The 17,408-nt window shown below is 36.7% G+C and overlaps 1 protein-coding gene across 1 annotated transcript in view; it reads left to right on the top strand.

Moving 5' to 3' along the window:
* mrps9 (mitochondrial ribosomal protein S9) overlaps positions 1-17,000 on the top strand; it is an 83,690-nt gene extending 66,690 nt beyond the window's left edge. The window contains exons 7-11 of the mRNA XM_020529735.2: positions 4,222-4,297; positions 10,420-10,588; positions 12,748-12,856; positions 14,800-14,969; positions 15,805-17,000. Of these exons, the coding sequence (XP_020385324.2) occupies positions 4,222-4,297; positions 10,420-10,588; positions 12,748-12,856; positions 14,800-14,969; positions 15,805-15,896 (616 nt within the window). The 3' untranslated portion in view covers positions 15,897-17,000. The remainder of the gene's footprint in view (positions 1-4,221; positions 4,298-10,419; positions 10,589-12,747; positions 12,857-14,799; positions 14,970-15,804) is intronic.
* The last annotated feature ends 408 nt before the right edge of the window (positions 17,001-17,408 follow it).

Below are 17,408 nucleotides of genomic sequence, written 5' to 3'. Positions count from 1 at the left end.
AACTTCCTTGGCTCTTTAATATTACATTATCAGTTTTTGTTTTGTAGTCAGATAATTCAGTCAAGAGCACAATTATATAGTATTATGAAATTCTGGTCTTCAAATGCACAACTTTGCCATTCTATTTCCGTCACCAGCATTGTGTCTTATTTGCATCATGTGAAAGGTGATTTATTTTAATGCATCTTTTTGAGTACTAAATTGTCACCCCAATAAATGTATTTACTCCAGATGAATTGCTTTTTAACAAGCCGATTTTGTAATCGGATATGATGGAACTTGCCTATACAAATTGTTTTTGTCCTTAATCAGTGATTTGTCACTTTTAATACCTTGGATTGTCACCAAATTTAAAAAATGAGTATTCGTTCAGAACTGTTGATTTGGCATGTCAAGAATTGCTTTAACATGTGTTTGCACGTTCTGTCTTGCATCATCAATTCTATTTGCAAATTTTGGCTTGGAGCACCAATTTGTAATTTCAATAATTAAACATAACTATTCATTTTCCACAGAAATGATAAAATGGGGGTTTCGTATGAATCAAGGTAGCTTGAAAATGCCCATATGTACGTTCTTGCATCCATGAATTGATTTTAGTCCCTTGAAACATGATACTTCGTCACCAAAACCTAAAATGTAATTTTTTTGTTTTTTTTAAAGCTTAAGTTGTCTGTCAGAAATGGGCATGTTGGAAACTGTCCATACATCAAAGTATTCTTTCTCCCATGAACATTAAGGTTATGTCATTGTTTATCTCACTGAGGCAAATGCATTGCCTGCTGTGCCTAGCAATGAATCGTTGACACCGTTGTAATTTAATTTGCTACAATGTTGATCCTGTTCTGCACAACAATGCCATCTGGTGTTTTCTTGAGGTTGGGGATTTCAGTAAGAATGACGCCAAATGACATCTTCAGAAGTAACGGAAAGGACATCTTGTGGATCTGGTGCTGCTCTACATGTCACATTTGTGGATTATCTAACTATAGTTTTAGTAATCAGGCACTAAAAGCTCATTAATGCCACTGAACAAACAGAAATAATTGCTGAAGATATTGTGCTCTGCAATATAGATGGTAGAGATGCAAATTTTTGTCAACTGCAATATTTTACCCCTTGGGCCCTATATTGTGAATCTAGAATAGATGGGAATTGGTGAACATAATAACATTTGTCCTGTTATTAACTCCTGTGTCTTTTCACTTCTCCAACTTTCTCACAACTTGCTGCTGATGAATTCCAAGCATTTGGAGTAAATCATTTTATTTTTGTTACTGTCTAAGATGCAGTTTTTGCTTTATGGTATGGTATGGCCTCTGTACTAATAATTGTTTTTTAGTTAATTTGGTAAGATATACCATGAATACTATTGGTATATGAGGATATCCCATACTCCAAAAGGGATCAAGATTTTTGTGTTTTGTATAACTAAACTGTTTGAGGGCAAGGAACCTGTGAAATTTCCAAATCTTTATCAATAAAAGCAGCACCCTGGAAGGAGGAGCATTATCTTGTTTTGGCGCATTAGGAGGGACTAATGAAGGAAGGGGAGTATTGGAAGAATTTAATAAACAGGAAATTAAGCCAGAAAGCCTAGCAACAAATTCCAACAAATACACAAATCTACCCCTGTCTCCCCACCACCCCCGCTATCTCCCTTTCTCCTCTGCCTGTATATCCCCCCCTCTACCCAACCTCCAGTGTCTGGTTTTAAGCACCTACATCACCACCTAAGGATATAAAAAAGAACAGGGGGAGACTATATGACCAATTTAATCTAATTCAACATTCAACTTGATCTTGTCAATCATGAGCTTTAACTCCATTTTCCTGCCCCTTCCCATATCCTTTGATTTGTTCAGAGATTGAAAATTCATCTATCTCAGTCTCCAATGTTATTCAATAATGGTATATGCATAATTCCTAGGGTATGGAATTCCGAAGGTTCACAACAGTTATAGACTCCTCTCCTCATCTCAACCCTAAATGTTACGCCTTTAATTCGGAAGTGTGCCCCTTTTTCCTAAATTCTACAGCAAGGAGAAAAAACTCTCAGTATCCACCCTGGCAGGCCCCACTATAGTCTTGAATGTTTCCTAGAGATCACTTTTCTCATTCTTCTAAACTTCCGAGAAAGAGAATACAGTTTTTTTTTTCAGCCTTTCATTATAGAGCAGCCCATTCATCCCTAATTGCTTGCTGCACCTGCATTGCCAATTTCTTTTACGTGCACATCTAAATTCTCTCAAAAATCAACATTTACAAGTTTCATACCTTTTCAAAAAAAAACAGTGAATAACCTCTGAAATACTCTACCTCAAACCTTGTTAATCTATCTTTGCAGCTCTCAGCTCACATTCCCCGAGCTGGGCATCATCAGAAAACTTGTCACTCTAAGGCTCCTCATCTAAGTGATTAATATGGATTAAAAATAGCTTAGGACCAAGCAGTGATCAGTGCAGCACCCTACTAATCACAACCTGCCAACTTTAAAAATGTCTACTTTGTGCTTCCAGTCCATTAATCGATCCCCAATCCATGCTAATATAACACTGCCAACTTGTGTACTAACTCTTTTGTGACACCTTATCGAATGTTTTTTGGAAATCCAAATGTATAAAATCTACTGGTTCCCCTTTATCTACTAGTTACACCCTCAAAACTCTCTAAGTTTGTCAAACAGATTTCCCTTTGCTAAACCATGTTGACTTGTCCTAATCTTTTGGCCTTAATTATAAGAGAATTTGAATGCAGGAGTAAAAATGTCTAGCATCAATTCTAGAGAACCTTAGTGAGATGAAGTGGCGTGTTCTTTGCAGTTTTGGGCCCATTTAAATACATACATTCGAAAGACAAAGTGTAGCAGAGGTTCACCAGTCTATTTCCGGGAATGACGAGACTGTTATGTGAGGAGACATTGAGGAGAATGTGCCTGCGTTCTCAAGAGTTTCAAAGAATTAAGCGATCCTATTTAAGTTTAGGAAATCCTTAGATCTAGACAGGGTGGCTGCAGAAAGGACGTTTCCCTAGCTGGTGTGGGGAGGGGGGTGCAGGGTCAAGAAGCGAGGGACTATGTGTGCATAAAGGGATGAGCCATTTAGAACTGAGATGAGAAGAAATGTCTTCCCTTGGAGGATAATAAATCTTTGGAATCTGTATCCTGGAAAGCTATAAAAGCTCAAGTTATTGAATAGGTTCAAGGCAGAAATTGGTGGATTTCTAGATGTTAATGATATCATGGGTCATGGGATAGTATGGTAAAATGGCATTTAGGTAAATGATCAGACATGATTGAGAATGGTGGTGCAGACTCAAGGGGCTGAATGACCTATTCCTGCTCTTATGCTTCCAGTCATACTACTTTTTGTAAGTGCATTATTAAAGCTTTCCAGTAATAGATTGCATATTTTTCAAATAACTGATGTTAAGCAAACAGGCCTGTAGTTCCATATTTTTCTTCTCTGCCCTTTCTTGAATAGAGATATTATGTTTGCTAACTTCCAATCATCTGTCTTATTACTATTCTTTGCAACATTATAAGCCTCTTCTTTTAATCTAAAACTGTCCTCTAATAATATCTTCACCGTCCTGAGTAAGCCATGGATTGATCTTTAAGTTTTTGTTTTTCAGTGAAGTCAATTTTGTTGAATGTTTTGAATTGTTTCTTTAAATTGTTTCCACTGCTTGTTTATTGTAAAACCTTCTATTTACTCACTCAGCCTCAGCCCGCTCTTTCCCTAGACCTGTGTATTTGGCTTTGTTGAAGTTTTTGTTTGTGATTAAAATGTGATTTCAAAATTTAACATTTGTTCATCTATCAGAGTAGATTGTACTCAACCTTCTGTATCATTACAAATTGCATTCTTTTTGTTAAATTTGTGTGTTTGCCATTAAAGTATCTTACTGATGTATTTCATTCACATTGATTAAGTTCTTTAAAAATGCTCATAATGCACAATCAAGTTGTTGCATCACTTTCATTGTATCCTTCCTACCGGTATCTGAGATATGCACTTGTGTTTTGTATCAGTTGATTTGTGATATTTAGGAACTTGTTATAGTTTCCTTGTCACAATTTATCTAAACATGCGCCTTTTTAATAAATGGCCAATGTACTTGCCTTTAACTGTAAACCTGATTAAGATCATTTTCAGGTCCAGTTTTAAATTTCACTGAATTAAGTAGAATCACTTCAATGCCTTTCTTTTTTCCCAATAGAAATTTAATTGGAAGTAGATGGTTGATGAAAGAAGAACTGGAGGAGGTGCTAGTTGAATACATTTCTGACCAAGACGTGAGTAATAATCATTAAACAGGTTATGTTTCACTTAAAACATTTGACTTTTGCAAGATGAAACAAAATTGCAAAACATATCACTAGATTTTCTTGTAGAATGGTTCTATAGTTCAGTGGTTGTGATTTTCACAGCGTGAAAGTGTAACTGGATGCTAACCTTTGCGATCGGTATCAATTTGCAGGGGAAAATAATTTGCAGGAAATGAAAGGAAGGAACTTTCGGTAACCTAGGAGAAAGCCTGTCTTTTCATTTCAGCTGAAGTTAAGTTTACAAAATTTATATGCAAGTTGTTGAGCTTTCTCTTAGAATTAATATTTTATTGTTACGACTAAGACTGGAGGAGAGCACTGTCACTCTAGTCCCATTTCTCCACAGGCCAGAATGAAGAGTACTTCATTTACCAAGATGATCAATTTACTATCTTGTCTATATAAGGTTTTAATCAAGAAGATCTATTGATCAGATTTCTGAACAAACACTAGTTTATTATGAGATTGTTATTAAGCATTGGTTCATTATGAAAACAAACCTTATTTAATAAAGATGTTTTTGATGGTTAACAAACATTGTGATATAAAAGTACACATGCATGCACATTCTCTCACTTGCACACACACTTAAGGGAAAGCAAGGAAATAAAACAGATTTTTCTGCAGGCATTGGCTTTTTGAACAAAAGAGAAACATTTTGGCCAAACACTTGAGTACAGTGTTCAGGAGTCTTGTGGACATGCCACTAATTGGGAGCACTTGTTCAGGTAGTATAATCTTGATGTTCTTTCGATCACTCTTTCAAAAAAATAATAGGTTTCACACTGAACTCGAAGTTAGTATTTGCTTTTCAGAAGTGGGCAGCTTGTTCTTAGCAAGGTTTCCTCCAACTTAGCTTGTTCTTGATAGGTATTTCTCCAACTGAACCATATAAAATAAGAATCTCTCCAAGCCAGCCACTGTTTAGAATGGTCCCAGCCCCAGAAATTTCCAATGTCCACCATGAAGTTTCTCACTCTCTTACTGTTGTTCTCTCTCGGTATTTCCACAAGAGTTTGAATTATTCAATTTTCAAAAATCCTTCAAAATTTGACTCCTCCAACCCAGCAACTTTACTATTGGCTAAAAACTAGAAATATTCAAAGCTACAAATTCCAAATTGTGGATGGGCATTGTGTTTAAAAAATGTTTATATTGAGTGCATCACCTGAGAAAAATGTGATAAGATACTAGGTATCTTCAAATATAAATGTTGACATGGAATAATAAAAATAATAATAAAAATAATAATAAAAAGTTGGCTCTTAGGTGCTCACAGTGTGGAAAAGATAGTTGATGATCCTGCAGTAAATTTTCTGGCACAATGAATGCTGCTTAGAGTGCCATAATGAACAATTTACACCAGTGTTGGTTAAATGTCTGAATACTTGATGCCCACTGTGATTATTTAAGCTTCCTTTTTTTATTGATATTCAGAGTAATGAAAATACTATGAAATGATTACGTAGCAATTTCCTAACTGAAACCAAAGCCTCAAAATTTGTTCCTTTCTTTGAATCTGCAGTAAAGCTGTAATACTTTGGAATAAAAATTACCTTTTCATAGCACAAATATTTAATATTAAGATATTTTTAGTTTTCTTTATCTGTAAAGAGAAATTTATGTTATCCAATTTTCCCCCCCTGCCATTTCTGGCTACCTTGATGGAAGACCCATGTTTCTGCTAACTTGCTGAAGTCCCAGTAGGCATCTCTTGCTGTGTTGATTTAGGGGTCAGTATTTCTGTAAGATCATTCGTGTTAATCATGTTAATATTGGTCATAACTGCTGTTTTGATACCTTAGTGGGTAAATATATCTCTCAGTTGGTATTAAGATAAAGAGAACAGGAACAGCTAGTTGTGAGCTTCCAGTTGCCTGCCACTTGAACACACCACCCCATTCCCTGACCAACATCTCCGTCTCAGGCTCGTGGCATTGCTCCAGCACAGCTCAGCACAAGGTGGAAGAACGGTACCTCATTTGCCAGTTGGGAACTCTACAGCCTTCTGGACTCGATATTAAGTTCAACAATTTTAGGGCTTGAGGCACCTTCTCTAATGTCCTTACCCCAACCCCCAAATGCCAGGCCTTGTTATCACATGGGCTTGCTATCACACACAACCCATTGTTAGCCAATAATTGTCCCCATTAGTAGCTATCCATTCTCCCAGGCTGATTTGTTATCCACTCCTTTGTCTATCCAACAGTTCTTCTATCTCTTTGGGCTCTATCTCCACCTATCATTTTACTCCTTACCCCCTCCCCCAACATTATCTTCTGCATAAAAACCAACTTTTTCCTAGCTAACATCAATCCTGAAGAAGGGTTCCTGGACCCAAAAAGTTAACTCTGAATTCTCTCCATCGATGCCGCAGACCTGCGGGGCTCTTCCAGCAATTTCTGTTTTTGTAGCAACTAACACAGCTAGCTATCAACCAGGTCAGGTGTTCAGCTGCCAAAACAGCCCTGAGAGTCACTGGAGGCAGAACATTTGCTCCTGTTCATTATTCCAGTCCTTGCTGGAAGATGTTTGTGTGTGGCTGTTTGAATTTAACTGTAACACCATGCATAGTTAGTAAACTACTGGTGCTGCTGCTAAAGTGCACCCTGGTCAGATACTGGATGATTATTGTTGTTTAAGGAATTCCAGCCCAACAGTAGACAGTATCAGAGATAGTAGGAACTGCAGATGCTGGAGAATCCGAGACAACAAGGTGCAGGGCTGGATGAACCCAGCAAGCCTCTCTGCTCCTATGATGCTGCTTGGCCTGCTGTGTTCATCCAGCCCTGCACCTTGTTGTCTCAGTAGACAGTATCTCTATGTTTGTGAACAATGAAAATGAACAAAGATTTAGTTGGGGGTTGTAGTGAAGGTTAGGAAGAAAATTCAGCCTTTATCGAGCTGAAGTTGTATCAATAGGTTAAGAATGAGGACTGAAAATGAAATTGGTTTCTGCTAAATTCAGACTGATCCAGATCACTTGTGGATCCATTAAATGCATAACAAAAATGCATCTCCTCCAGCTAGGAGTGTTGACCAGATATACTCCTGTCAGTATGTACTATATATTAACATCTTGTATCGTGTAACAACAAAATGGAGATGAGAATTGAGGGTTTCACAGAAACAAAAAGTAATGGCAAGCAATAAGTTAAAAGTTAGCAAAAGTGTCATACACTTCGAAACACTTCCTTAATTATTTGGATTAACAAAAGGGAACGAAATAAATAAGTAGAGGGTTTTTAGGACAGTTTTGGGGCAGAGTTCTAAATATTAGAAACAAGATGCCTGAATTCTCAGACACGCAGTGGTGCAAATTGGATGAGCGTTGAATATGTTGGAGGCTGGAATTGATATTATAGGGTAATAGGACATGCCATGAGTTTGCAGGAAATTGGATGAGAAGAGAGTTGTTCATACATTTGTACATGAAGTCTGGAATTTAAATTCAATCTATTGAAAGACAAATGACCAGTGCATCCAGATAATGGGTGAACAGAACAAAATGCAGGTGTCAGAATGTTGTTTTAGAATTTGCAGGAGATGGAATTCAGGAAGCCAGAATGGAAGATCTTGGAAAAGCTAGTCCTGGATGTAATGAAGATATAGATTATAAATCAGGGCAGTTCAAACTTGGGTTCCGTCGATTTACAATACCAGACTGTGTGAAAATTGGTTCAGCTCAAGTTAGCAGTGAAAAAATGCAGAATTAATGTCAAAAGGTCAGGCTTTTTGGTAATTTCTTTGTTTAGAATACTTACTGTTTCCTTGCTATTTTAAAAAATCTAAGTAACAAGGAATAAAACATGGAGTATGAAGACAGACTTGTTCATAAACTTTCAAATTACATTAACAAAATGATTGATCTGTCTCTACTTAAAAGGCATTATTTGTTTATTGAATATTCAAGAAAGCTGCACAATGTAATTAAAAATGAGATTTGAATGTGAGTTTAAATACATAAAAGTTTGTTTATTTGAATTATTCTAATTAAATTGAGCAACCATTAAATCTATTTAAATAACCTAGGAGTTAATTTGAATCGGAGGTTGTTCAGGGAAAGTTGCATTTTGTTTCTGCCCATCAAAACCTTAACATCAACCATTAGGCTTCATAAATCAATTAAATTTTAATTGTGTGGAAACGCATGTAGGCTCTGACAACTTTCAACTTGTGTTCTAGGACAAACCAAACATAAAATCAGAAGATAATCTATTGTAAAATTACAACAATTTTCATTTACATAATATCTTTAATGTAGTTTAAACTGTTTAATGTGTTAATATTTGAATGGAATGTTTACAGATAGATCTTGCTTGGTGTAAGATATATGTACACTGGTTAATCAAACAGCTGAAACATGCTACATAAACAGACCTTTGGCTTATAATTAGGTTAATTCCATTTGTACACTTGCCTAACAAGGAGGCTAATGAAGAATTAAGCATAGTCTTTTTTCTTCTTTGCTGTCATTTCTCAAGTCATCCAGGTATTGCTTGTAGATTGTTGGTCTACAGGGACCGGTTGTTTCCTTTTAATAATTAAATGTTTACTGCTGTGCAGTTGATGTGCTTTCATATGTCCATGTCCTTGTTTCTATTGCATGACTGTAGCCACACAGTGTAAGATTGCCAATATTTTCTAAATATGGATTAATGATTGAATGTTGGTGTTTGAATTTTTTTTGGTAAAGAGCTGCCTGTCTGTGTGAATGTAGTCTTGAAGGTATGTAAATTATCTTTTAGCTATCTGGTATTTTTAAGGTTGCAACTTGCAGTTTAAAAAGAAAAATCACCTTTACAACAATCACTTGATTGTGACACAAGAGGCAGACACCACTACCTGCCCTCCAAACGACTCACCATCCTGACTGGAAAATATGTCCCAGGTCTTTCACTGTCACTGGGTCAAAATCCTGGAATTCCCTTCCTAACAACACTAGGTGTCCCTGCACCATATGGACTGCCCTAGTTCAAGAGGGCAGCTTACCTCCACCTTCTCTAGGGTGTCGAGGGATATTCAATGCATATTAGCCCAGCTCATGAGCCAATCTCCTATGATTTAATAAAAGGAAGTAAAGGACTTGTGGCTCTCTGACGATGTATGCATCCAGGAGGGGTTCATGTAGCTAGGAAATCCCTAGATTTGTCTACCGGCTGAACTATCCTTTCCAGTTGGATTAAGAACCTGTATAACAACTGAAGGCTTTGTTCTTAGAATTTTTTGTTGTTTCTCATTGCGCAGAGTCTAAAACGAAGGCATAAGGAGTTGTGCACTTAAGGTGGAAATGAGCATTTTTTTTTTGCTGAGGATAGTAAATCTGTATAGTACTTTACTGGAGGAGCTGTTGAGGCTTGGTTGTTAAGAATATTCCAGGCTGAGATGGACAGACTTCTAATTTTTAAGGGAATCAAGGGTTATGGGGCAATGGCAGGAAAGTGGAGTTGAGGATTATCACGTCAGTCATGATCTCATTGAATGGCTGAGCAGATGTGGGCAACATGGCCCACTTCTGTTCCTACATCTTATGGTCTGAAAACACTTTTTAAGCAGTAGAGTTTTTTTAAGTGTAATACAGTAGTTAATCTTTTAAATATTGTGCATAATCCAGTGAGAATTCTAACTTTAACATTTATAAAGATATTAATTAAGACCAAAGATAACTCAGATCTCTCCCAGGGGAGTTGCAAATATAAAATAGCCAGTGCGAAACCTTCAGTCTTTGTCTGCATCCTATCCATCAGCTGTTAGTCGAGTCTCCATTCTTTGTCAAAAGAGATGATTTTCAATGGATATGCAGCTTCTATCCAGTCATAGTGAATAATCAAAGCTTGTTTGGTAAGTATTTCATTATTGTCTTGCTCGAAAATTGGTTAAATGTATATTAATGCAGATTGTCCAAACCATTCTTCCAACCCAACTCTATTCACAGGCCAGTCCCAATTTTGGAATTGCCTGAGCTAATTTAGGCCACATTCAGTGCAGGACTGTACAGAAGATAATGTGTTTAATTGTCAATTGTCCTTTTTTTAATAAATAGCTGACCTATTAAGTAACGTTAGTCTTTCCTTTTATGTTTTAAACAGTACCTGTACTTTCTTCGGTTACTGGAGCGTATGCTAACCTTACCATACTGCAGTATTAAGGAAGAATATGTGTTGAAATTTCGCAGAAAGATGGAAGATCAGTCCAAGCAACAGATAATTGAGCCTTTGCAGTTTGATGAGAACGGAGTAGCTTTCAGTAAAGGGGAAGGTAAAAACAAAACTCTACAGTAGAGTCTGGCATTCATTTCTGTCTTTTCAGCAAAGTATATGTTCAGGTTCAGTTTCCTTTTTAACTAGTTTTGTGCTGTAGCCCTCTGAAGTCTCGTCAATATGCCATTAATTTTATATGCTTAGTTTCATTTTTGTGCACGATTCGCAAATTCAAGCTGTGTTCAATTGGCTATTAAAAGAAATCTAGTTTCTGTAGAATTACATTGCGGGTTCTTCGTCCCTCAAAGCTTCTTATGATATTTGGAAGTTTTCTCCATAATTCTACACTTTCTTTGTTAAAATAATGTGGTAATAAATGCCATTCTGGTGTTCTCAACTACTGGCATGTCACCAAAAAATATTCAGTGGAACTATGCATCATATTTTTCAGCTAAATAGAAACCAACTTTGAAATGTGCATGTTACTTATTGTGTTACGTACTTTGGGGACAGGAATCCTACTGAAGTTGGGTTAACAGGCAGCAACTAATAGAAGAAAGATTGGTCAAGAAGAGAGTTTTGCTAATTTCCACCTGTTTATGTGACATGCTTCATCTTGTACGTAGAGTTTTACCATGTTATATATTCCGGTTATACATATGGTTCACAGATTCTGGACATCTCAGTAACATAAATTAAACCAGACTGTTTGAAATTTCTCAAGTTCACAATGTGATGAAAACTAAACAAATGATAACCGCATTATTGGTTGCGGGTCACAGCTGCATTACTAGAAGGCATGCATGTCGGCGTGAGTATGACTGACAGCTGATGTGTACCATAAACTCCAACAGATTCTGTCTTTGCAGCACATTGAATATGGAACCTTTTTATTTATTTCACTAAACCAAATATGAGCATTTGACGAAAGTCACGGAAGTGAAATTAAAGCACTAAATATCTATTAAATAGTATATCTAAAGAACATTTAGAGATTTGTACAATTGTGTTGGGTCCTCTTGTAGCACAATGGTGGTGTCCCTGCCCCTGCATCAGAGGGGCCTGGGTTCATGTCCCACCTGCTCCAGAGGTGTGTAATAACATCTCTGATCAGGTTGATTAGAAAAAAATGTACAGTTGTTCTGTATAACATGGTAAGCTTTAACTTTTGGTCAATGAGAATCCCCAAGATATTGATCGTGGGGGATCCTGAGATGGTATTACCCTGTTAATTAAGTCCTTGATGCTGTCTGCTATATTATGTCCTGCTACCTTCAATAATTTATGTACACTTAAACTCAGGACTTTTGCTTCTGCACTCCCTTTTAAAATTGTACTCTTGAGGTTGGTTGGCTCGCCGAGCTGGTTTGTTGTTCTGCAGACGTTTCGTTACTGTGCTTGGTAACCTCCTCAGTGCAGCCTCTGATGAAGTGTCGCTGTGTTTTCCCGCCTGGTTTTTAAACTCTGGGGTCCGTTGCGATGGATTGCCTCACTTCCGGGTTTCCTCCGTAGTGGAATGTATATGGGGTCGAGTTCAATGTGTTTATTAATAGCCTGCTTCTTCAGAAAAAGAAGGGTCTAGGCCCAAAACGTCAGCTTTCCTGCTCCTCTGATGTTGCTTGGCCTGCTGTGTTCATCCAGCTCTACACCTTGTTATCTCTTACGTTCAGACCTGTGTACTTTTCTCTAGTTGTCTAATTAAGCTTTACTCCGAGGGCCTCGCTTTATATTCTACCCTGTTATTCCAGCCCCAAACCCCTGCAAACTTGTGTTCCCTATCTCTGTGTGCTCTGATTTGATATGTATTGAAGTAGATCAGGTTCAACATTCACTGAGAATGGATGTGCAACTCCTTTTTTAAAAAATCAGGGCGCAAGGCATTTGGTCTCATAGGTGAGGAAGTTCTCTTTTTCATAGAAAGTTTGTACAATTAAGAAAGACAAATCTTTTGAATCAGTTTGAAAACGCTTTAGTTAGTGAGATAATAGCCTCAGGAGATGAGAAAGTTTGTCTATGTCTGGTTATAATTTTTTAAATTCCAGTAAAACAATGAATTTACTTATTTTTAACAGATTGTGTTTTAACTTAATTGTTCTCTCATTAATGTTATCAGCTTCTGAAAAAGTTACTACTTAGTCAACGGCACTTGTATCTGTACTTAAATGAGGAATATTGAAGTGCAATTGTGTTAGTAATCATAACTGACATTAACTCTAGGTAAACGGAAAACAGCAAAAGCAACAGTCATTGTACGAGATCACGGAAGTGGAAAGATAACAGTGAATGGGATGGATTATTTGCTGTACTTTCCATCACTACAGGAAAGGTAATTATTATCTAATGGATTCTGGTGGGACGGTACCACTTTGACATGCAAGAAAATTTACTTGAGAATCATGTGCGCTTCGTTATGGGCAGCTTTGGGAAGAGGAATTTAAAATTTGCAAAGCAAAGCTTTTTGTTTTCACGTGTAATTGTTTCGTTTCGGCTACCTCAAACCCTTTTCTCTGACAAAATCTTATGGGTTTTTTTTGCAAGTGTCTAATAGCATACAAGTTCATTGCAGTTCAATAGTTTGCATTATCTATCCCCACAATTGTCACAATTAGTTTATAAATGTTGGTTGGCATTATGCCTTAGACCTTGTAACGTTTTATTCTGGAAAAATTGATTTTACTGTGAGATGGATCCAAACATTTTGAAAGTACATATACTGAAAACTGATACTGTGGCACCAGGAATTGAGCTAGTCATTGATTATGGGGGTGGTTCCCCTACCCACTTCTGTTAATATTTTTAGACTACTGATAAGCATCACCTCATCTATTCCTCACACGGCCAGATCCAAGGCTCCATTCACTTTGAGCTGTGCAACTCAAGGACTTGCCTTAGTGGGGGATATTACCACTTGAGTATTTTGCTAAATCATAGGGCTCAATAAAACTCATCCAATTCTCTATCCAAAGAAAAATTAAACTCTCGATGGCATCACATTTCAGAAGTTGCACATCCTCTGTTGCATCTCTAACAAAATTGCACATGGAATAAGAAACTTCAAACAAGAATTGTTCATCAAACTGTTATCAATTAAACAGGACACTAAAAATATTTTTGTAAGATTGGTTTGACCACTATCTCTATTTACCACTGAGCTGAGGACTTCAAAACCATGACCCAGATATTCTGGTGGACAGATATTGATTTCCACAACAAATGTTGGAGACACATGTCAAGACCATGCAGAAGTCCAGGTGCAGCTGAATCTGAGGGAATTGCCCAAGAATTGGAAATTCCGATGGATAATTAACATGGGTCTGGAAATGTTCCTTCGGTCAGAAAATTTGGAGTGTTCCAACTCGCATAATAGCTGCCCAGGAAAGTGTGGAGGATTGAAAACCGATTGAAAACCTATTAACTGAACTCCCAACTCTCCACTGAACCCCAACTGCTCCTCTCCCTCCTCCCACCACTATCACCACCTGCCTACCTAAAATGTCATCAACCTAAAATGTTAACTCTGTTTCTCTCAATAGTTGCTTCCTGACGTGGAAAGTATTTTCTTGTATTTTCTGTTTTTGTAAAAATAGCATTGTTTACTTAGATTACAGAATCTCCCCCACCCTCAAAAAAACTCTTCCTTTTGCATACAGTAAGTGCCTTCATGGCACTCCTGGAGCTGCTGAATAGAAGAACTCAACCATCCTGTGACCAGCAGCTCCCAGAACCACCATGTAAATCCGTTGAACAATCTATTGTGCAACTGCTAAATGTGCCTTATTTTTATTCATTACTAGCAAGGCTACTATTATTAGTACTGTGAATCCATGTGAGCTTTTGAAAAACTTTGTCTGGGGTAACCGGGTTAATCTAGCTATGTTTAATTAATTTTTGCTGAACTCAGATTTCCTTTTGTAGCTATAATATGAAGTAAACAAGTTTATTTCTTCATTTGCCCCATGTGCTTAAGGAAATATATTTATTAAAGACATTATTTATTAAATTAATATTTATTAAAATGTAATAGGTCATAGTCAACGTGTTTAGTATTTACTTAGTGTCAAATAAAGTTACAGGTTCAAATTTTACAGGAATCAATCAAAATATTGAATTGTTGCATGATTCTCTTTTATTTAATTCAGTATCCATGTGCACCACCTCCTCGCAAGTATGATCTCCGATTCACAATTAGCAGTGCCATGTGCAAATAATTATGCTATCAATAGAAATATAATACTTCTGTTTTAACATGTTGTTCCCTGTGATTTCTAGAGAACAATTGATGTTCCCTTTCCAATTCCTGAACCGACTAGGAATGCATGACATGGAATGTACAGTGCATTCAGGTGGCACATCTGCACAGGCAGGAGCTATTCGCTTGGCTTCTTCAAGGGCTTTGCTTAGCTTTATCACTGAAAAAGAGGTGGAATCCATGAGACAAGGTAACTGTAATATCAGTTAAACTTACAAACTAATTTACATCATCCATTTACATTGTGTATGTGCAATTTGAAAATATTACTGCAAAGCTGGCCTTGCTTTACCATTTAAATAAGGCCAGAGTTTAAAATCTACAGCAAACAAGGATGTGCTGGTCTTTCACTGAAGATTATTTTTGTCTCCTGTCTGCTGGTGCTAGACATGGTTAGTACATAATATTTAGTTTAGAAAAATGAAAATTTGTAGGAAAAGCCAAAGATAAACCAGACATAAAATTCATTGTGCCAACGTTGGCATCCTTATTACTGTTGTTGTGTTGGGTAAGATTGGTAACTAAAGCTTGGAAACTGATTACAGTATACTTAACATAATAGATATATGGTATCAAGCATTGAGCTGCTCACTTCAGATACATTACAGACCCTTAAGAAATGACATCTTGGAAGATCTCTTCAAAACAAAAAAAACTGATCTCTGAAATAGATTCCGCGGGAAGTAGAGATGTCCATTTCTATCAATGTAACTTGTATACTTTTCAACAGAATGATTAGCATTTATTTTTTGCTTTGAGATTTCTATCCAACCATGAGTATCAATAAAATCATGATTATATGCAGTGCATATGGCCAATTGCTGCAATATTGAACAATTTAAAACCTAAAACTGATTTTTAAACCTGTAATTATACAGTAGTGATTAAACGAATGTGCATTTAGATTCTTTTTCCATTCACATCAGTTCGTGGGGAGAAGTAAAACTTAGAATCAATACCTTTGGGAATTCTTTTTAGCTTAAAATTTAACCTTTTGAATTCACTTTCATTTCAACTGTTTGCAGCTGGCTTGCTGACTCCTGATCCTCGTGTGAGAGAGCGGAAGAAGCCTGGTCAGGAGGGAGCCCGCAGGAAGTTCACATGGAAGAAACGTTAATCAGTGCCTTTTCCTGTGAAGCAACCCTGAGGTGGTTTGAAATCAGAAGCAGAACTTCAACAAGACCTGCAGTATGGACACCTGCTCAAACATATTTGAGGGCTTGCAAGATCATTATTGTCTCAGATCTCAGTTTCCTGCACATGAGAACAAAGTCTACCTATGGTTTTATTTATCTACAAAAATTCTTGGAATGAGTCCTTTAATCATTGTTTTAAAAAGTATTCTTTTATTATCAGACTGTAATGGTGTTTTTTGTGTATGCTGATAAAACATGATATTTAATTCATTTCTTTTCACAGTGACTTCAAGTGGTTAGTTTTATATATTTGATACATTTGTTTACTAGTCTGCATGTTTTGGGAAGAAACTGCCAAGTTTCTATAATGAGCAACTAATCTCCAATATCATGTTACACTTTGTGACAAGTTTACATCTGTTGTAACTGTGATAATCCTTGTGATCAATTCTCAAACTTGTTCTCTTTCCCCTCCCTTTCATTTTTAGAATAGGCATCACATTTTCTTCATAAATCCAATAGCCTATCAGTCTTTTTAATTCCATTATTTGCATCATTGCTTTCACATTTGTTTAGTTTCCTTGAAAGGAAGAATTATTTTAATGTCATGCCTGATTTCTACTTGTATCAATTGTTTAATGTTTGCTCCACTGCAACATTATATAAATCAAAACTTCTAATACAAACTGTCACACTCAGCTGTTAACATTTGTAATCCCTGCAGGGATGCTGTTTGTGTTAAGTGACTAAAATTCCTGTGACAGTTTTTTCTCGGGATTATAAGGTAATACCTTTTTGGGCATTAAACTCAAGAACCAGAATCTGTTTTGAAGCATATCATCGCACATTTATTTCTGCCAGCGAGACACTGGAAGCTATTATTTGTTAAATCTTGCCTTTTATTTGATACAGTGGACTTTCTTTGGAAACACTATCAAAAAGACGTTTCCAGAGCAACCAATGCAGAGACTTTCAATGCAGTCTTCATCTTTGTATGTATGGTGATAGTTTGATTTTAAAGTTGTCAAAGTCATTTCATTGCTAGAGCCAGACTGTATAAATAAAAGCAGAACATGCTGGATGAACTCCATTTTCTGTTTGCATTTTTCCAGCATTCTCTCTATTTTATTTCTTTTTAAATGTAAAAATAAATTTGGTCACAGTGTTTCCTAACCAGGAACAACTTGTAGTACAATAAATATTCATAGTTCTAGCTGTCCATCTTTTAGATATTGCCATCTGGGCGCAGTAGTCATTACAGACAAGACCCACTTCAGAGACAAGAGCACGTAATACAGGAAGGCAGGGCACTTCACTGCACCTCTGAGGGAATAAAAGATCCCATGATAGAACTTGAGGAGCAGAATTCTTCTGTTAACCTGGCTAACATTGTCCCTCAACCATCCCAACTAACATTTTATGAAAGCAATGTAATGTAAATTGAGAGATCGGAAATATAAAGAGAAAACGTTAAAAGTACGCAGACTCTGTGA

The sequence above is a fragment of the Rhincodon typus genome, chromosome 6 (genome assembly GCF_021869965.1).
Source record: "Rhincodon typus isolate 14 chromosome 6, sRhiTyp1.1, whole genome shotgun sequence".
Lineage (NCBI taxonomy): Eukaryota > Metazoa > Chordata > Chondrichthyes > Orectolobiformes > Rhincodontidae > Rhincodon > Rhincodon typus.
The sequence above is the reverse complement of the archived record's forward strand: the minus strand, read 5'-3'. Positions and strand labels throughout refer to the sequence as shown.